This window comes from Gossypium raimondii, chromosome 10 (assembly GCF_025698545.1).
Source record: "Gossypium raimondii isolate GPD5lz chromosome 10, ASM2569854v1, whole genome shotgun sequence".
NCBI classification, from domain to species: Eukaryota; Viridiplantae; Streptophyta; class Magnoliopsida; order Malvales; family Malvaceae; genus Gossypium; species Gossypium raimondii.
The window spans coordinates 59,315,349-59,335,850 of record NC_068574.1 but is presented as its reverse complement, the minus strand read 5'-3'; the positions used below and the strand labels follow the sequence as shown (position 1 = coordinate 59,335,850).

The window sequence follows — 20,502 nt, the reverse complement described above, 5'->3', positions numbered from 1 at the left end:
TCTTTTTTTTTCATTTTGAGGTATTTTGACAAATGGTGCAAATTTAAAAACTAAAATAAATCAAAAATTAAAATAATTTTTTATAAATATAAAGAGGCAAATAATTCAAAATTTCATTCAATTTTTATTTTTATTTATATAAAATTAAAACCGAATATCTTACATTGAAGAGTGAAAATAACATTTTATTTTTAAAGAAAACTCATTATAAAATCTAATAAGATTTTTTTTGGACATAATATTTAGAATTATTTATATTCACTCCTTAATTTATAAATAAGAGGATAATGCGTCTTAGTGCACTTGAATCCACACAAATTGAGTTAAGACTTTATAAACTATCGAATGCGAATATTAATTATTAAAATTTGAACAAGATTTATAAATGATGAACTCAATTTAATTTATATTATTTATTAATATTTTATTAAAAAAGTGTTTTTATTATCTAATATTGAGTAAATTTAAGTATTTATTAGTTATACTCATTCGAAAATCCAAACCCTGAAAATGAGTAACAAAGTTATAAAAAAAAACACTGAAAAAGCAAAAAGCTTTTCAAAAACCAAAACAATGGTGTTCTTATTTTAACATTCGAACCATGTTTCTACTTTTTCTTTCCTTAAAACATCGAAAATTCGACCAAAACCAAACATCAAATCTCTAATTTTCATTCCTAGCAGCTTTTTTTTTTTGTTCCCTTCAGAAATGAGTCCAAGGCAAGACCTTCTCAAAATGACGGCGTTCTTCATCTCGCCGGAGAAACCGCGAGACATATCCGTACTCATCACCCGAACCGCTCTCCTCCTCTGCCTTTTCACCTCCATTACTCTCGTCCTTTGCGTATCTTTCTCGAACCGGCCTCACCCGTTCTCCCGGTTCGCTTCCCCTAACAGGAAGGCTTTCTCCCGACCGCCCGATAATTCACCGACCAACATCTCCCACCTCCTCTTCGGCATCGGCGGGTCAGCCAAGACGTGGCAAGAGCGACGCGCCTTGAGTTCACTATGGTGGGACGTGAACCTCACTCGCGGGTTCTTTTGGCTGGATGAAGAGCCCGAAGCGACGGCGGTTAACAGTTATGGTACGGAATCGGGAATCTCGTTGCCTTATCGGGTATCGAATCCGGAATGGACCCGGTTTAAATATTCGAGCTCCAGATATGCGGTTCGGGTCGCCCGAATCATTTTGGATAGTTATAATTTGAAGTTGCCCAATGTGAGATGGTTTGTGTTGGGTGACGACGATACAGTGTTTTTCACTCATAACTTAGTTTCCGTCTTAGCGAGGTATAATATTATCATTATTATTATTATTATTTTCGTATATTCCACGAACTTTTGCATTTCAAATAAACTTTTTTTTAAAAGAAAATATTTATATTTATAATTATATATTTTATAAATATATTATCTATTATCTTTTTTTTCACCTTATTTAATGTATTTTCAAACTTCTCAATTATGCAAATTATAATTGCTACAAAAATATTTTTATATTTTATTTGAGAAAGAAACTTTTGGGTTTTTTTTTTTTAGTTTAAAAGGCAAAAAAATAAAAATAAATATTTTCATTTAAAAATAATGATATTTTTTATTTTTAAAAAGGTATGATCACCGTGAAATGTGGTATATTGGTGGAATATCAGAGAGCGTAGAACAAAACGGAATGCATGCATACGACATGGCGTTTGGCGGTGGCGGTATAGCGGTGAGTTACCCATTGGCGGAGAAATTAGTCAAAGCATTGGACGGTTGTTTGAACAGGTACTTTTATTTCTACGGTTCTGATCAACGAATTTGGGCTTGTATCTATGAGATCGGGGTTCCACTCACTAAAGAACAAGGTTTTCATCAGGTACGTCCGGTTTTATTTGATTAATTCTTTTAAACTGTTTATTTACACGTGGCGAGTTTTACGGTGTGATGAGGAGAACCGGTGACTTACCCTCTACTTTTTTCTAGTGGTAGATTTTGACGTTCGATTCATTGTGTGCCACGTAGAATTTCCTTTTTTCTATTTTTTGCCTTTGATTTTGGTTGGTGAATTTGGTCCACTGATTAATGATTGATTATTGCCACCTTTTGGTTAGACTAGATTTTTTAGGTTATAAAATTAGATTCCTTTGTTAAAGTTAGTATTAGAAACCTTAATCTAAATTAGAAACTTTTTTAGTGTACACGTAATACCCAATGTGCTTGTTTGGTTATTCCGTTAATTACGCTAGCCTTTTAATAAAAAGGATTAATTTACTTTTTGATCTAACGTACATAATTAATTTATCTTTTCTTAGTCGAGAAAAAATTTATTTAAAATTTCCATAATACTTTCTATAAGAAAAGTCAAACATCTATTAGTCAATAATTATTTAATTTCAATAATATCGAAATAATTTATGGATTTAATTATATAATAAAGCAAACTCACCTCTTAGTTGTAATAAACTAAATATTAATTATATTCTTAATTAATATTTTATTTAATCAAACGTATTTAATTACATAGTAAACTTAAATCTTAGATCCGAAAACTAGGATCTAGAAAAAAATATGATTAGGTAAAATGGGTTATCTATCTGTCTTTATTATGAGAAAGAAAGTTGAATGCTTATAGGAGGCTTAAACTCTATTTTTATAAAATTTTATAATTTTATAATTTTTAATTTAAATAGAATTTGTTAATTTAACATGTTTATTTTTCGTAGATAATATGAAATGTCATATGTGAGTAGCTTAATCGATATGTCGAATTGATAAATTTTATCAGAAAATGTTTACGGTTGTAATGATTAGATTAAAATTTTTAAATCAAAACAGTTCCTAAAAATCAGGCTTAAATCAATTTTAAATTTAATCGAGATTTAATATAAATATCGAATATACAAGAATCTCATCAGAATTTTTTAAAATTGCTTAATTTCTAAGCAGCATGTTGTTGGGGGGCTATTTGGAACTGCCGCTGTTGCTTCAGATAGCAATAATAGGGAATAGGACATATCTGTATTTTTTTAATAATTTTATGTTATATCGATATTTTCGTTTTGAATTTCAGAATTTTTTTTAAAAGAGATAAAATCCAAATAAAATTTCTAAAATTTAAAATATATTTTCTGACGTGGTATTAAAAGGTTGGTTGTCTGTATATATAAACAAACAGAGACCCTACAAATTTTTATGTTGTGTGTTTTATGTTTTTTTTTCATGAACAGTTGTAAAGTTGGGAACTAAAGGAAAGTTGTCTTCGTAACGTGTCGACCTTACAATGAAAACAATATCAGTCAGATAAGATTTCTTCACTGTTTAGGGAAATTCACAATAAATTTTAAAATAAATAATAAAACTCCCTAAATTTTAATCTACCTTTTCTATTTACATTTATAATATATAAAATATATAAATATTAATAAAAATATTAAAATATTTGATATACCGATAAACTTTTTCTATAAATAATGATGAGTCTTGAATTAAACAGTGAGAGAAAATTTTAAATTTTTTAAAAGTACAACATGGCTCCACCATGAACTCCTCTATCTTTTCTTTCCATGAAAGATTTAGGGTCAAATTGTAATTATTAGTCTCCATATTTTTGTATAAGTGTTTAGTTTTAATCTTGATTTAGATGTTCACTTGATTAAATTTTACTATTAGTCTTTTATAATGTGTAAAATTATAGATTTAGATCCTTTTAGTCCTTATACTTTTTAAAATTTTTGTAAGTAGTGAAAATAGCAAGCACGTTCATAATACTAGATTTTGAAAATAACAGAAATATAAGGATTAAATTTACAATTTACACATAATACAAGAACTGGTATTTTTAATGTAAAACAAACAGATAAATTAAACACTATTAACTAGTAATATTCAGTGGATTCTCTACAAACAGTTGTAGCCCTTCATTAGAAGTCAGTTTAGCGATATCATTTGCTTTTATGTTCTCTTCTCTAAGAACAGTGTTATTGAATACGTCTATTAGTACTAAATGAGATGTCTTTAAAAATACTTCATAAATTTCTAAGTTGTATGGTTTTGCATGTGCATATTATTTGTATATTCAACATTTTTATTATAAATTCATGTTTGATTTACTTTTGTTCTTTTTATTACATGATGACTAAGCATGCTTTTTAAATTTTTATTGATTGTTTTGAACAAAAAATGGTAGTAAACAAAAGTAAGAATGTACCATATAACATTAAACATGATTAACTTTATTCTACACCTGTCTGGTCCCCTGTGGAGTAAAGGGATCTGAAATATTTTAAAGATTTTTTGTGTCTGTAATTTAATGTTTTTTGCCCATACATTTTTGTTGTTTGGTGTTGGGTTCCTATTTGTTGTGCTCTGTCTTCAAAGCTGTTGTCTCTTTGTGTTTTCATCTCTCTTAAGTAAAAAAGTAATTCAAACCTCTCAGTTTTTTCACTCCATCTAGACTCGAATTCGAGAATTTAACTCAATTAATTCGAATTTAAATCAGAATTAGAAGTACTGATTCAATTTTGAAACACTCTAGTCTTAAATTTGAAATGATTTGTCTCGAATAAAACTGAATTGATTCGATCTAGATCGTGTGACATTAAACAAACTCAACCGGTCCAGTTGATAAGTTTCAATATTTACGAGGGTTAAATCATATTTTCGAATTTGAACTTAGTAACTTTTTTTATATTTAGATCCGAATCTTTTTTTCTCCAAATTAAGTCCTAAATTTGGTAATGTTCTCACATTGAGACTTCAATTTTTCTTTTATTATTAAAGTTAATTCTTAAAACCATTTGTCAAGTTAAAGACCCCAAGTAATGATTTACCCCTAGGCAATGTAATCAAGGACTGTAAATGTGCCTAGCTCAGCTGCTAACAACTGTCTCTTCATTGTTTATTATTTTTCTGAGTTTTTTTTATTTGTACACTTTTACATATTAATAATTTATTTTATAGTTTTTATTGTGTTTATATTATTTTTGTCGTAAGTCGATTTTATGTTATCTCTATTTTTAATTATTTAATGATATTTTATTAATTTTTTTATGTTATTAACACATAATTTTGGTAATTTTTAAACTTCGAATCCAAACCCTAAGTTCAAAATTTAAGCTTGAGGTTTGGGATTAGAATCAGAGTTCAGGGTTTTGGTTTCAAGGTTCAAGGCAAAAAAATTACCAAAATTATGTATCGATAATATAAAAAAATTATTGAAATGTCATTCAATAATTAGAAAAGACCATAAATGATATGGTAGGAAGGGTCCGTAAAATAATTTTTCTATTTTATTATTGTCTAAGATATCAAATTATTTAGGTTAAATAAATTTTATGGTGATCCAATTTAGAGAAAACTCATTTTACTATTTATTTTAAATGACACATTTAACTTAGTTGAGTCATAAGTTAAGTCATGAATAAATTTAAGGATAAATTTGATGAATTGGGAAAATAGTTAAAAATAAAATCATTTAAGTAATTAAATTTTGTTTTAATTTAAAATTATGGTTTGCAAGTCAATTTAAAATTTATCTCTGATTTAAATTTTAGAATTAATTCAAATTGATATAAAAATTTCAAGTAAATATCTATCATTAATTAAAATTTAACTTAAAATTAATTTTTAAAAGTTTACTGTTAATTAAATAAAAATTAACAAATCCCCGACGTAGCAGGAAGGTATTACTAGTAATTACTAAAATGCTTATCTTTTAATTTTATAACTTCTTTTTCTATTTTAATTAGTTTTTTTCTAATACTATAATATTTATTTGATTTATTCTTATAAAAATTAATATAATATAGAACATTAGCTGAAATTTCGAGGCGATACAAATGGGATGGTTAAATCTGAAGTTGTTTGAACCGAATCAGACTGGTTAGATATTAATTTAGTAAGGTATATAATCGGTTGTCTTGCAAATCGATAAAAACTGATTGAATCAAATTAAAAAATCAATTGAACTGGTAATTGAACCGTTAAATTCATATCAAATAGATTAAATTTCGTTTTAATTAAAATTTTGATGTATTTAGTTATTTCCGTAATGTATAATATTTTTTAGAAATTCTTGATAATAATATTTATTTATTTTAATTATAATTAAATTTCAGTTTGATATTAGAGGGGATCCATATGGACTACTTGCAGCACATCCCATGGCACCATTGCTCTCCTTCCACCACGTTGAAGCCTTAACACCCATGTTCCCTAACAAGACCCGGCCTGACTCGTTGAAAGCCCTTATCGAACCGTACCGGCTTGACCCGAGCCGGATCCTCCAGCAATATATCTGTTACGACAGCAAACGGAAATGGTCGATCACCATTGCATGGGGATATACCATTCAAATATATCCATGGTTGGTGAACGCAGTTGATCTGCATATGCCATTGCAGACTTTCAAGACATGGAGGAGTTGGAGCAATGGACCGTTCACGTTTAAAACCCGACCCGTGCCAGATAACCCGTGTGAACAGCCGGTTTTGTATTTCCTGGACCGAGTCGAGGAGGTTGGCTCGAGTGGAACCCGGACCAGGTACAAGCTATCAATGCTGGGAAAAGCCTGTAATAATACAACAGATTATGCCCCGGTAATGGCTGTCAAAAACATCGTGGTTACTTCGATGAAGATGGCTCCTGATTATTGGCAAAAGGTGAGTTTCGATCGTAACAGAAACTATCGATGATGAAAAGAGTCGGAACTACAAAATGACGAATGTAACGTCGTTTTTTTATATGCAGGCACCGCATAGACAATGCTGTGAGATCATGGATAAAGGAAGTATCAAGAGTGGAACTATGCAAATTCGGATTCGAAATTGCAGACAATGGGAAACAACTAGTGTTTAGAGGTACGCAGGAGGGCCAATTTATGTAGATACTCGTATAGAAAGAGAATATAATCTTATATTACTCGGACTCGAATACGTGAGTATGGAGGGTTATTATCTCCATATCCATGTACCGGTATGCAGGCATGAGTATTTTGAGAAAAATGAGGTGTCGGAGCAATATATAAGTATAATTAATAACCATTCTTTGGTATAGAGATCCCTACACCCCCTTTCATTTCTCGTGTTTGTGCATCCATATGCATGTATGTTGTGGGGAAATGAATTTTTCATCGATGAGAAAGTAACTCGAGAGAACTATATGTATCCAAAAAAGACGATACCTTTTTCTCATATGAATTCAAGTGAAAACACAAGTTTCAATGAAAGAGAATGAAAGAAAACGAAATGAAACAAGAAAATGTCAATACGAATGATTATTGCGGTCTCTGTGAAAGCTTCACCATGGATGAGACCAAAAGGATCCGGACTCGGAACCCTAAAAGATAACTAGTGGTCCGAACTAGTGACAACGAAAAGTATAAACCGGTTAGACAAATGTAGTAAACAATCACCAAAAAAAGGAAATCAGGCGAGAAACCGGGAAATAAACTTTCTTACTTGGTTTCCATCAAACGATAGTACCTAACAATGTGAGATCTATAAAACTAGGGACTTAATCCAGTTGGTCTTTATGCAACTGTCCAACAAATACGGGGTTCGGATCCTAGTATGCCAAGTGAGATTTAGACCTAATCATTGTTAGTTTTTACCGAAATACCGGAGGATCAGACTCCAAGTGTATATCCCCTTCACCTCAAGCCTTGCTAAAATCTACCAAAAATAGAAAATATTGCCTAAGAAGCTATTGATCGGTTCAACACGATATACAGGCTATAAAAAGAGTTTATATAACTTTCTTTGTCGTACAAATCGAAGTGTATGCATCTTCAACAAAAGAATATGACAACCGTTTACAGTAAAATAGTTACAAACCTCGAATAATAACAGCCGCAGTGTCAATTCTCGAATTTTCACCTAGTTGCAAAGCAATGTGTCCCGCGTTGCGTTTCCGGTAGTTGGATTCACCCTAATGCCACAATGCCGTTTCAATAATGATAGAGACATCAAACACATGTTAAAAGAGGTAATATAGTTTCTTACCCGTCTGCAATTTTGCAAAGATATTCTCGTTGATCATCTCGCAATGGTACATCTGTGAAATCTGATCATATGAAAACGTATCGGATAAATTGGCCAATCGTGCGGTAATAAGATTTGCAAGAGTTGTTAATTAGTTGAGATCAGATCGATATACCAGCACCGGTTATATTTGATCCTTTGAAGGATGTGTTCCCTGTTGCAAGTGCGCCTTCCAAGTTAGCATTGCTTAAATTTGCCTGCAGGGAAGAAAACGAAGTGAATATCTGTAAGGACAGATCACTCGATAATAAGAATAACTTTCAGTCCGACAAGAAATGCGGCTCAACCCCAAATTTTCAAACATCTTTTCCATTAGAAAGAATATGCATCTAAAATGTGATGGAACTTTACCTTTGTTACGTTTGCCAGAGAAAAATCCACACCTCTAAGATCGGCTTCGGAAAGGTCGGCCCCTGCATTATTGTAAAATGTTATGAGATCAATATTAAGTTAAATGAGAACCACTTAAAACATGAGGTAATTCGAGTTTGAAGTTGCTATTTTCAATGAAAATCGATACAATCCAAGGCCTTATCGGCAATGCATAGGTCTGCAATGAGGTAAATGGAGGTCGCTCAAGACAAACTGTGCTTTCAACCTTTTATGGCCTCAGCAGCCTATAAACATCACAGATATTCCGACCATATGACGGTCATGTGTTTGATTACCCTGAACCGTCCAAGGCCTTAAAAACGAGCTTAATCATCGACACTTCAAACTAGTCACATCAAATTCTATGTTCTATACACCGTAAAAACGGGGAATTCATCAATTACCATGGCAAGTTCCTATCAAAAATGAAATTGTCGCTCAGTTCTTAAACGAAAATTGTTCGAGAAAACCTGTTAAATCGGCATCAAAGAAGCTAGCACCAAGCAACTTTGCGCCTTTGAAATTGGCTTGTCGTAATATGGACTGAAATGGAAAACAAAAAGAACATTGAAATTAACTAATGCAAAACGAAGTAAACGACACATACATATATCAATTAACTGAAAAAGAAAGAAAAGAACATTACCGTCTTGAAATCTTGTTTGATCAATGTCTTGCCACTAAAATCTTTGCCGGTTAAGTCTTGTCCCCTTGTTACTTCAGATCCATAAGGCCCTCCTCCCTTTTAACAATGCACATTGTCACATCGAAAACCGATTCGAATCATTACACTTCAATTCTATATTTTATTTAAATATCCGTATGTAACACACATGTTCGAGGCATATCGGTTAGGGGTGTAAATGAGATTATTGTAGCTCGCAAGCACTTGATTCGGTAATTATTAAGTCGAGCTCAAACTATCGATCGAGTCGAATTCAAGCTTAGTAATACTTGGCTCAAACAGCTCACGAGCCTTATCGAGCTTTTCATATTTTTATATTATTAAATTACGTTATTGCTCTTAATATATATGGTTAACCCTAAGCTTAATTATTGAATCAAGCTCAAGTTCAAATTGGTAAAAGAGCTTAATTGAGCTCGAATTCTGAATTTTGAGTCAAGCTCGAGCTCAAGCTTGACAGTATCCGGGCTTAGCTCGGCTCGATTACACCCCTAATATCGGTGTGGGATATAATAGACCTTGTACTAAGAGTCGAATTACATTTTGATGGATAAATTAGTTCCGATATGTTAGATTAAAGAGTAAATTAATAATTTTTATTAATTTTTTTATACCGTTAAAAACTAGCACGACAGGCGAAATAACCAGACAACGATACATGACATGCCACATGTGCCTCATGCTTATGTACATGGACCAATTTTTAATGATAAGAATCGATGAATTTTTTAACAAAAGAATCAGTTTGCTATTCATCTAAGATATAATGATTAATTTACTCATTTTCTGATTAAAAGGGACAAAATGTAATCTGATTACTAGTCTCTACGATACTTTTACCGCTAATTATACGAAAAAACTAGAAAAACTGGAATTTGAAACTCACATCGGAATCCGAATAACATAGATTCATTAAAAATGTTACCTTGAAAGCAAGTGCAGGATCTACCAATAAAATGGAAGCTGAAACAAGAGCAAGCAAGCCAGCTTTTGAAAATGTTTCACTTAATGAAAATGAACCCTTTTCAAGTTTGTCTTCAAAAACCTGTTCCAAAAAACAAACAACCTTAAATTAATCAAAGAAAATGAAAAAAATGGAAAGAAGGGTCGAAAAGAGAACCTTGGGTTTATGATAGTTTAAAGAGTGGGGCTTGATGAAGCAAAGGGGGGACTTTGAGGGGTTTTTTACAGAGAATTTTTTGGAATATAAAGAAACATTGTTGAAATTATACAGCATAGCCATGTCTTTGAGGATGATCTTCTTTTCTTCTGTTCGCTGTTATTGTCTGATTTCAGACAATGGTAATGGCAGATATGGATAATGCTTAAATGGCAGAATATGGGTAATTATTTTTTTGGTTAAAATATGCTTGTAGTCCCTGTACTTTTAAAAAATTAGAAACTTAGTCCCCATACTTGTATTTCTAGAAATTTAATTTCTATTTTTCATATTTCAAAATTTAGGTCACACTGTTAACACTGTTAATTTATTATTATTAAATTTGATGTTGTGATATTTTGAAATAAAACTATTCACTTGATAGCCATGTAATTAAAAAATATGTTGTAATTATTATGAATTTAACAAAAAAAAATTTGACAGTATCAACAGTTGGACCAGAATTTCGAAATTTGGAAAGTTGAAGGATTAAATTCTTGAAAATATAAGAACAGAGACAAAATTATTAATTTGTGAAAAGTACAGGGACTATAAGCATATTTTAACATTTGTTTTCTGTTATGATTTTACGAGTGATCCGTTTCGAGTTTCGGTTGGGTTGAATGTGGGCTGACCCGGCCTGATATAGGGGCTACAAACTGTCTATAGCTGAGCCGGTCTGATAGATATATTGGCCCATATGTTTTTCAACAAACTGGAGTTTGCATGTACATTAGGGTGTAACCGAGTCCAACTAAGCTTAAATATTAAAAAGTTCGAGTTTAAATCAAAATTCGGAGCTCGATATTTTTCTTGAACTTGGTCAAATATTTATTTTTAAGTTTGAGTTCAAGTTCGATTATTTTCATTTAATAATTTTTGTGTTTAAGATCGAATTTGAGTTTAATAAAATTTGTAAGTATTTAAATTGAACTCGACTAAATAATTGAGCTTAATATTAATGGTATATATTTAAGATAGTAAAGTAATTTAATAATATAAAATATTTTAATTATATTAAAAATAAAAAGCTTAATAAAATTGTTAAGTCGAATATTACTAGTGGTTTATTTATGATAAAAAATATTTTTAATTGTATGTCGATTCAAATAAACAATTAATTTTCATGTAATTTATTAATTTAAAATTTTTAAAGTGATATTGTCTCAAATATTCCTAAAACTATCAATAGTCCCTCTTCAACCCTTAAATATGAGGATAATACGCTTCAGTATACTTGAACTCACATTCTCCTGTACTAACAACAATATCCATATTAATCGAGTTAAGATTCAATCTGCATATTATCTCAACTATTAAATGTTTGAGAGTTGGGAATTGAAAATTGAGTCAAAAAAATTAACTTTAACGAATCTAAGCAAAAAGCATTGATTGCAACTTGTAGAAGAACCCTAGAGTTGGGAATGGAAAATTGCATTGATTGCAGCTTGTAGAAGAACCCTAATAATTGGATTTCATTCCAATTTATCCGAACTTAAAAAAAATTGAGTCTAAATGACTCGAACAAATAATATAAAATGATCAAATTCAAAATAATTAGAACTCAAATTGACATAACTTATAAAACTCAAACCTTGACACAGAATGATTTAAACTAAAACTGACCCAATCTAAAATGAAAAGAATTTTTAAAATTTAATTCGATAATTTAACTCAAACTAAAATCAACTTGATTTATTTAATTAACATATTTATTTTAAACTTGTTTAGAGGAAGTTAATTCTTTCGAGATAAGGGCTAGTATTTTTCAATTCTAATATTTGAAACGATGGGTTTAACAGATTGAGAATATGTCATCGAGATAGATTATACGTGACGTATGACTACTTATAAAAAATATAAACATTTAAACTTGATAGAATTTGAAGTCTTATTTTACAATACATATAGAATACTTGTGAATAATTTTTTTGAAAAATCTCATTATAGGTTCTGATCATATCTGCTCTTTTTGAATTACCCATAGCCTTTCCCCAACTCATAAATAGGAAGATAATACGATTCAACGCATTCAAACCCACGTCCTCTTACATTACCAACAATATTCATACAAATCGAATTAAAACTCAGTCGACAATACTTAAATTACCAATCCAATAAATTTTATTTGAAATATATATTTAAAAGAGATAAGAAATATCAAATATAATTTGGAATCCTAAACTTAAGTTGTCTTTTAACTTAAAATGATTTGAACCTAAATGATTCAATAAATAACATGAAATGATCAAATCCAATATAACTAGAACTCAATTCGACACAACTTATAAAACTCAAACCTCGCAATGGGAATGATTTAAACTAAAAATTCACCCAACCTAAAATGAAACAAATTTTTAAAATTTAATTCGATCTAAATTAACTCAAATTAAAATCAACTTGATTTATTTAATTACCATGTTTATTTTAAACTCATTTAAGGGAAGTTAATTCTTTCGAGACAAATCTTTAAAATGTCGTCCGCTTAGAATCGATAAATCCCTGTAAGGGTCAATATTATTCGATTCTAATATTTGAAACAATGAGTTTATCAGACTGAGAATATCTCATCGAGATGGATTGTAATTTGAAGTCATTATAGGTTGTTATTATTATATCTGCTCTTTTTGACATAATGTCTAAAATTACTCATAATCCCTCAACAATATATAAATGAGAAGATAATATATTTTGACACACTCGAATTCACATCCCCATACATTGATAACAATATTTACATAAATTAATTCAAAATTCAATCGATACAACTCGTGAATAATTATATTACCAAAAATAATATCCAACTCATCAAAAACATCCATCGATTTCAAACAATCTTTCAACAAAACTCAAAATCAAATTATTTCCGATTAAATTGATGAGGCAGAAGAAAGTTATGAAGCAACGATGCTAGATTCGATTTGAATCGTGTAGCGACAGTCTCCATGCATAGAAACATGTAGAAACTATGAGTAGACCCAACATTTATTTATTTAAAAAAAAAACTGCTTTGGTAAACCCCCAAAAAGAGAAACAAAAGAAAAGATTCAAAGATGGGAACAAAGACAAAACAATGAATAGATGTGCACCGATAATGGGCAGTCAGTCAGTCTGCCAAAAAACAGTGTCTGACTGTAATAAAACCCCACTGTTAAAAGTGAAGAAAATATGGGTTCGTGTGGCGGTGTGGGTGCTGCCCTTTCATGCCTATGCTTGGCTAGTGGCTAGGTTTATCTCTGTTAATTTTTCAAAAATCAGGTCCATAATTGAATAGTAAGATTCGATTTGTTTCATCAATTTGATTAAATTTAATTTTTGGATTCAATTAATTCATATCAATTTTTATTCAATATTGGTATATGTTTTTTGGTTGTTCATTTAATTTTTGGTTTAATTATGATTTTAATCTAATTACTATTTTAAATTTTAAGATTTAATTTTTAGAATATGTTGATTGAGTCTTTAACTCGATTAACATCGATATTGTTATCGCGTAAAAGTACATGAGTTTGAATACATTTATCATTCTATTTAAGAGTTGAAAACATTAAGGTATGTTTGGGTGAGGAATTTATAAAGAGTATTTTATTTGTATTAAAATTTTAAAATTTTAAAAATAAATTTACTTATTTGGGTAAATATATTGGAGAATTTTAAACTTTGTGAGTAATTTCAAGAGAAAATTTGTTTGAGTAAATATTTGTATTTGTAGAATATCAAAATCAGAAGTAAAAAAAACTAATTTCAAAAATTTCAATATTTTTGGATATTCAAATCAGTAAAAATCAAATTTTAAATCCACCGAATTTTTATTATAAAATAAATGATTATGTTACTATAATTTATTTATTTATTTATTTTATTAATTTTTGATATTTTTAATTTTAATTTTTATTTTATAATATTATTAGTAGATCCAAATTAACCATATCTTTAATTGTTATTGTCTTTGCTGTATTTCAATCATACAATCAAAGTCATATAAAAATCTAATCAGCTATATTTAACTAATAATACATTTACATTTCAGTCTAATTTTTAAAGAAATTAAATCAAAATTTCATCCATTACTTCAATGATAATAATCGTGTTATCAATTTAGGCTTACTAGTAACATTACGAAAGCAAATGGATCGAATTAAAGTAAAATATTAAATATAAAATTTAACATAGTATAGAGACTAAATCTGAAATTTAACATAACAGAAGGGCTAAATCTAGAATTAGACCATTGATTAGTGAATACGTTATCGCTCGACCCACGTCGGTTCCTTTGTGTTGGCATTATATACTTTTGTCGGGACTTGAAGACATTGACGTCTTCCCACCACCCCACCACCACCTCTTAACTCTTCTACGCTACCTCACTTTATATTGTCAATAACTTACAAATTCGTATCACATTATAATTTTTTCGTACATATGTATTAGTTCAATTAGCATGAATATTATTATTAATGTAGGAAGACGTAAGTTTAAATGCGTTCAAATATATTATCTTCCTATTTATGGGTTGAGGAGGAATTATGAATATTTTTAAGTATTGTGTCAAAAAGAGCAAATATAATCAGAACCTATATAATATTTTGAGTTTAAATCTCATTATGTGTAAATATTTTTCTGATTTTTATATGAAAAGATGAAATTACTGTCAAAGTAATATCTATTGCTTAGTAAAAATGAGGAGCTTTTAATTAATAAATTTATTTGATTTGGTTGATAGTGACATTAACTTAGTAAAACGTTTAAATTCAATAATAATAGATGAGGGGCTTTTGAGAAATGCATTACTGAGTTGGCGACTCAATTGAGGGCACTCCAATTCAATAAAACACTTAAATGGCAATTTGATCTAAGTTCAATATTATTTATGTTATAATATTCAAAGTAAATTACACTCGAGGTCACTAAATTGTGGTTATTCAACTTTAAAAAGTTACAAAATGGTCATTGAACTATCCAAAAGTTTTTATTTAAGTCTTTTGACTGTTAATGTTCTTCTTTTAAAGTCTGATTAACGAACTCCAAACAGCGACTAAACGATCAGTATGGTGGATTAGCACTCAACGATGAGTAGAAGAACATACCTTAGATCCAAATCGATCTGATAGTTAATGTCAAATATCGAAGTAGAAAGTTGTTTGCATTTTGATTCGTAGATTCTTAACATTTAAAGCAGTTCTATGGAAAAAGAGAGAGAGAAACTAAACTGTTAAAGAGAATGAGAAAATGAGCTTTCGATTGGTGCAGACAATAGAAATAAAGAAGGTAATACAACAACGATTTTAATAACTCGGTGACTTACATGAAAACTTTTGAATAATTCAATAACCGCTTTATAACTTTTTAAAATTACTAAATCAAAACGTAAACTTACCACTAATTTAATAACTTTAAGTGTAATTTACGAGCTTAAACCAATAAGCTTAGAATTTAGCTTATTTATTTATTCATAAATGATATATTATTCTATGGTATACAAAATTATACATCAATAACCTAATTTTAAAGGGTAATTAAGGGATATTTTTGAAAATGTATATTCGATTTTAATTAAAATATTAAGTTAAAAATGGATTTAAATAAAAATTAAGTCCGGTTTAATCCGATTCGATTTTAAATTTATATTATAATGTTGTTTTAAATATTGAAAATATATATTAAATTATTTATATTTAAAAATTTGACAAGAGAAAGAAAATACATAATGCTAGAAGAACTTAAATGCAGATTTAGTCCAACCCAATTTATCAACACGTCCAATCATTCTTGACAACCAATCCCCAATCACGTGGCAACATTCTCAATAGCTAGCACATGGTTTTTATATATATAAATAATATTAATTATTGGAGTTAAATTCTCCACTTCATTTATTTTAACTAGGTTTTGAAAGGCAAAATATTTTCTAGGTTTTCAAGATTTAAGTATCTTAAAATATATTATTTTAAAATAAGTATTTTATTTAAATAAATATTTTTGAAAGAAAAATTAAGTTATTAATTTTTACGATATTAAGGTAAAGTACAAACAACTAATGCGATTAGAACTCAGGTTACACCTGAGGCGATGAACACCTTTAACCGTCATGTCACACCCAAGACGTTAAATTTATAAAAGTATAATATTATTTTAATGATATACAAATATATATAAAAAATATATTAAAGTTAATATAATGTGTGGTAAAGTTTTTTGTTTTACACTTAGATATGTGAGTCAAATGAAGACAAATTTACGTAACTTTGAAAAACCAACTAGAATTTCGAAACAAGTGCTTGTGAATTTCCTTTTGGAATTCCATGTAAATTTTGATTTTTTAATTTACTTTTCGAATTTTAAAATTTTGATAAAATTGAAATATCTCGATTAACTCATTTCTTCAAATCTAACATAAATGTAGTAATTTTTTTAGAATGTTATTTGTATGAATATAATCAATATCTAAATTTATATACGATGAGATTCGAATATAAAATTTCAAAATTTTTAATACCTTAAGTTTACTATATAAATGAACAAGGGTTTGACACTCCTTGTCAATGTTTTAAGATTTATGGTTCAAACTCGAACAATGATAGCGCTGATTTCGAATTTGTAATTTAAAAAAAAGAAATTCAGAAAGGGTTGGACATTACATTCTCAAGAATTAGATTCATGTTCTAATCCTAGAGAGAATATTTTTTGCAAAGGGTAGGTACTAACTTCGATATAATTAGTTTTTATGAACCGTAAAACGAACATAAAAATTACTTAAAATCAATGTTAAACCCAATAACCTAACAATGAACATTTTAAGATTCAAGGTTCAAACCCAAACAATGATAATGTCCTTTTTTGATTTGTAAATGTTAAAGGAAATCCAGAAAGGATTACACATTGTATTCCTAACAAGAAAACTTATGTTTAAAATTTGAAGAGAACATTACTGTAAATGGTAGCCACTAGTCTCGAATTGATTAGTCTTTATGAACATTAAAACGAACATGAAAAACACCTGAATCAATGTTAAGCCCGATGGCCTAAATAAGCAAGCAGTTGCCAGTTGAAACTCCTTGTCAACCTTTAAATTCAAGGTTCAAATGCAGAAAAAGTTGCACATTGAGTTCTCAAAAAGAAAATTCATGTTCAAATCTTAAAGAAAATATTAGTGTAAAGAGTAATCATTAATCATAAAATAATTAATTTTTATGAACAATAAAACCAAATCATAATTTTTTTTAAATCAATGTTAAGAAGTAAAACACCTTGCCTATAAAATGCCCATAAGCTTATTTGAAAGTTGTCCATTTCCACTATGTAGACACTCATCAATATTAAATACCACCTTCCCCAATCAAAATCAATCACCACTTGATAAGACATCAAAGGATGAACAGTTACCATTTATTGATAATGGGTTTAACAAGTTTTTAGCTGTAGATTATAAATGCATACCCCATACAACAACTTGTTAAAATATAGAAAAAAGAGATCACCATTTCAATCTTTTTCAAAAAACCAAGAACAGTAAAAGAAAACCAGCCTCTGCAAAACCGCCATAAACACCATTATTCCATAGAAAAAAACCAAGGGGTTTTCGACAATAATGGTATAATCGTACCACAAATACCCAGTGTGAAAAAGAAGTTGGGTGATATTTAGCTTTCAAAAAACGTACACTTTCACAACCAGGGTCAGCTCTGCCACACGAAGGAAGCAACAACAACAACAACGAGAGGACCCCTACCACCACCTTTTTCACCTTCCTGAAATCAAGCGAGTCTCTGTGTGTCTCCGCGTGTGTGTGTTTTTTTCTTCACCGTACTTAGCTGAAAGATCTTATTGTTCTTTTTTTTTTTTTGATTTGATCCTTTTTCTTATGTTGAAACGTACTAGAAAAAGGAAAAAAAATTACCCAACTTGTTCTTATAATTTAAGCTAGGGCTTTTGTTTTTTTTCTTGAAAAGAGGGGTTTTTGGATCTGATTTGTGAGGTTACTGGTTAGGGTTTTTTTTGTTTGTTTTTGGTTTTTTCATGCAAAAACAAGGGGAACCCATGTCTTGAATGTCTGGTTTTGTAATAATAGATAAGGTTTTGGGGGACCTTTTGTTTGTATATGAACTAGATTTCGGGGGTTTCTTTGTCATTGGAGAGATCTATCAAACAAACAAGGAAAGGTAACAAAGCAAATCCCATATCGATTTTGAATTTTATTGCTTTTTTTGATTCTTCTTTGTTGTTTTTGGCTTGAAAAAAACATGGCTTGGTGGGCTGGTAATGTAGCAATGAGAGGTGGTATTGGTTCAATACCTTCTTCAACCCCATCTCTTCATCTTAGAAACCCATCTGAAGATCATCAAATGGCTGTTTTTAGAGCTAATATTCGTCCTTCAAATGAAGATCATCATCATCAACAAGAAGATAACAATGAAGATAGTAGAGATAATGTTGAACCAGATGACCAAACCCAAGGTGTTGAAACCATTGAACCTGGTTCAAGTTCAGGTTCTCGTCGTCCTAGGGGTAGACCACCTGGTTCAAAAAACAAGCCTAAACCACCTGTTGTTATTACAAAAGAAAGCCCTAATTCACTTCGCAGCCATGTCCTTGAAATCGCTAGCGGCAGTGATATTGCTGAGTGTATTGCTAATTTTGCTCAGCGCCGCCACTGTGGTGTTTCGGTTTTAAGCGGCAGTGGTGTTGTCATCAATGTTACCCTCCGCCAACCAGCTGCTCCTAGTGGTGTGATTACTTTACATGGAAGATTCGAGATTTTGTCTTTATCCGGTGTGTTTTTGCCTACACCGTCACCACCGGGTGCGACGGGGATCACGGTGTATTTAGCCGGTGGGCAAGGGCAAGTGGTCGGAGGGAGTGTCGTCGGGGTTTTGGAAGCGTCGGGGCCGGTGATGGTCATCGCGGCGACATTCACCAATGCGGTTTACGAGAAGTTGCCTATCGAGGAAGAAACTAGCGGAGAAGGCGGTGGTGGCGGTGGTGGCAGCGAGCAGAATAACAACAATAGTAGTAATGACGGTGGTGATGGGAATTCAGGGTCTCAATCTCAAGATCAACACCACCAAGGGGGTTCAATGCCTATGTATAATTTGCCTCCAAATTTGATGCATAATGGACAAATGCCACACGATCTGTTTTGGGGACCTCCACCGCGGCCGCCCCCGTCTTATTAACCCGAAAGCAGCCTGGTTTTTGGTGCAAAAAATTGTTAAGGGGTTCATTTTTTTTCCATGTAAGATTAGTGACAAAAGGTAGGGCTTTTTTTATTATTATATATATATATATATGTTTATATAGTTTCTTATCTTTTGTAGAACTTAGTTAAACTTTGTTTTGGGGTGTAGCAATGTATCTCTTTTTGATGAATTAGGCAAACAAAATGAAGTTTCTCCCCCTATTGAACAAATTGTTTTTGGTTAGTGATTTTTTTATATTTTTAACACAATTTTATGAATTTTTTGGTAGAAGATTGAATTTTGATGATGTAGGAAAAAAAGAGAAAAGATTGAAGAATTGAGTTGAAGAATTGCAAGGATGTATGATATTCATATATCATTCTATATTCGTGGTATGCTTGTTGAAACTCATCTTCATTATTTCTTCAATATTTCATGATTTTTTTCTGAATAGATGTTGATGATGTATAAGAAGTTTGAATGAGGGAGTTATTCAATGTGTTTGAGATGAATATCTAGTCATGTTTGGCAAAGATTTTGACCCAAAAACTCACTTTATATTACTCGAATTCAAGTATCTCTAAGTAGGAATATTTGAATAAAATGAAAGGGTCGGAACAAAGTTTTCACTATAATTAGTTGTGAGTGAGGGGATAGTGCATGTGGTGGGGGACCAAAGGCTAAAACTTGGGGGGTTGATTCATCTGAATCTCCCCAAAATGAGTAGTTTCAGAATTTCTGTACTTGAAAGTTTTTATAACATCATAATGATTCATTGATGTGTTCTTTTCTGCAAATTGAGTAGGGAATATATATACATATATATATGTCCAAATCAAGTACTTCTAAACTGTTGGTCTATAGGGGGTGTGCATTATTTGCCATATTTTGTCATTCCACTTGGAGCATGTCAAATTGCCACTTTTATATATCAAAACCTATGTTCATTTTCGGTAGTTTTGGATTCTGGGTGTCGAATATAGATGTCGAGTGCGAATACGGCTGAAAAACAATATTTAGTAACAAAAGAAGCAATGGTACTACTATCTTCTAACACTAATATATGTTACTCGAATTTGGATATGAACGT

The 20,502-nt window shown here is 30.4% G+C and overlaps 3 protein-coding genes across 6 annotated transcripts; 2 read left to right on the top strand and 1 right to left on the bottom strand.

Annotated features, from left to right (window-relative positions):
• The first annotated feature begins 510 nt into the window (after positions 1–510).
• LOC105777150 (uncharacterized) lies at positions 511–7,021 on the top strand. Its single transcript, XM_012600243.2, has 4 exons — positions 511–1,289; positions 1,608–1,857; positions 6,098–6,640; positions 6,729–7,021. The coding sequence occupies exons 1-4, from the start codon at positions 709–711 to the stop codon at positions 6,834–6,836; spliced, it is 1,482 nt and encodes a 493-aa protein (XP_012455697.1). The 5' UTR covers positions 511–708; the 3' UTR covers positions 6,837–7,021.
• Positions 7,022–7,415: 394 nt separating this feature from the next.
• On the bottom strand, positions 7,416–10,381 carry LOC105777151 (thylakoid lumenal 15 kDa protein 1, chloroplastic). Of its 3 annotated transcripts, XM_052622152.1 has the most exons (9): positions 10,198–10,381; positions 10,003–10,122; positions 9,039–9,134; positions 8,863–8,935; positions 8,372–8,433; positions 8,136–8,217; positions 7,982–8,042; positions 7,814–7,907; positions 7,416–7,651 (listed from the first exon to the last, which is right to left on the bottom strand). In XM_052622152.1, exons 1-8 carry the CDS (start codon positions 10,318–10,320, stop codon positions 7,856–7,858), a joined length of 669 nt encoding a protein of 222 aa, XP_052478112.1. In that variant the 5' UTR covers positions 10,321–10,381; the 3' UTR covers positions 7,416–7,651; positions 7,814–7,855. The 3 variants fall into 3 exon arrangements, with proteins under 3 accessions (XP_052478112.1, XP_012455698.1, XP_052478113.1); XM_012600244.2 differs by lacking the exon at positions 7,416–7,651 and having other exon boundaries at positions 7,706–7,907; XM_052622153.1 differs by lacking the exon at positions 7,416–7,651 and having other exon boundaries at positions 7,706–7,907; positions 8,142–8,217.
• A 7,286-nt stretch (positions 10,382–17,667) lies between these two features.
• LOC105778113 (AT-hook motif nuclear-localized protein 15) lies at positions 17,668–19,798 on the top strand. 2 transcript variants are annotated; one of them, XM_052621636.1, is made up of 2 exons: positions 17,668–18,395; positions 18,502–19,798. In XM_052621636.1, exon 2 carries the CDS (start codon positions 18,504–18,506, stop codon positions 19,407–19,409), a length of 906 nt encoding a protein of 301 aa, XP_052477596.1. In that variant the 5' UTR covers positions 17,668–18,395; positions 18,502–18,503; the 3' UTR covers positions 19,410–19,798. The 2 variants fall into 2 exon arrangements, with proteins under 2 accessions (XP_052477596.1, XP_012457170.1); XM_012601716.2 differs by having other exon boundaries at positions 17,668–19,798.
• Positions 19,799–20,502: the final 704 nt, after the last annotated feature.

Bases quoted from the DNA above. Each gene is read 5' to 3' on its own strand.
- LOC105777150 (XM_012600243.2), top strand. From the start codon at position 709: ATGAGTCCAAGGCAAGACCTTCTCAAAATGACGGCGTTCTTCATCTCG. The intron at 1,858-6,097 runs GTACGTCCGGTT...ATTAAATTTCAG, and splicing joins AAGAACAAGGTTTTCATCAG to TTTGATATTAGAGGGGATCC. The intron at 6,641-6,728 runs GTGAGTTTCGAT...TTTTATATGCAG, and splicing joins CTCCTGATTATTGGCAAAAG to GCACCGCATAGACAATGCTG.
- LOC105777151 (XM_052622152.1), bottom strand. From the start codon at position 10,320: ATGGCTATGCTGTATAATTTCAACAATGTTTCTTTATATTCCAAAAAA. The intron at 8,218-8,371 runs GTAAAGTTCCAT...TCTTCCCTGCAG, and splicing joins CTCTGGCAAACGTAACAAAG to GCAAATTTAAGCAATGCTAA. The intron at 7,908-7,981 runs GTAAGAAACTAT...TTGTGGCATTAG, and splicing joins CTTTGCAAAATTGCAGACGG to GGTGAATCCAACTACCGGAA.
- LOC105778113 (XM_012601716.2), top strand. From the start codon at position 18,477: ATGGCTTGGTGGGCTGGTAATGTAGCAATGAGAGGTGGTATTGGTTCA.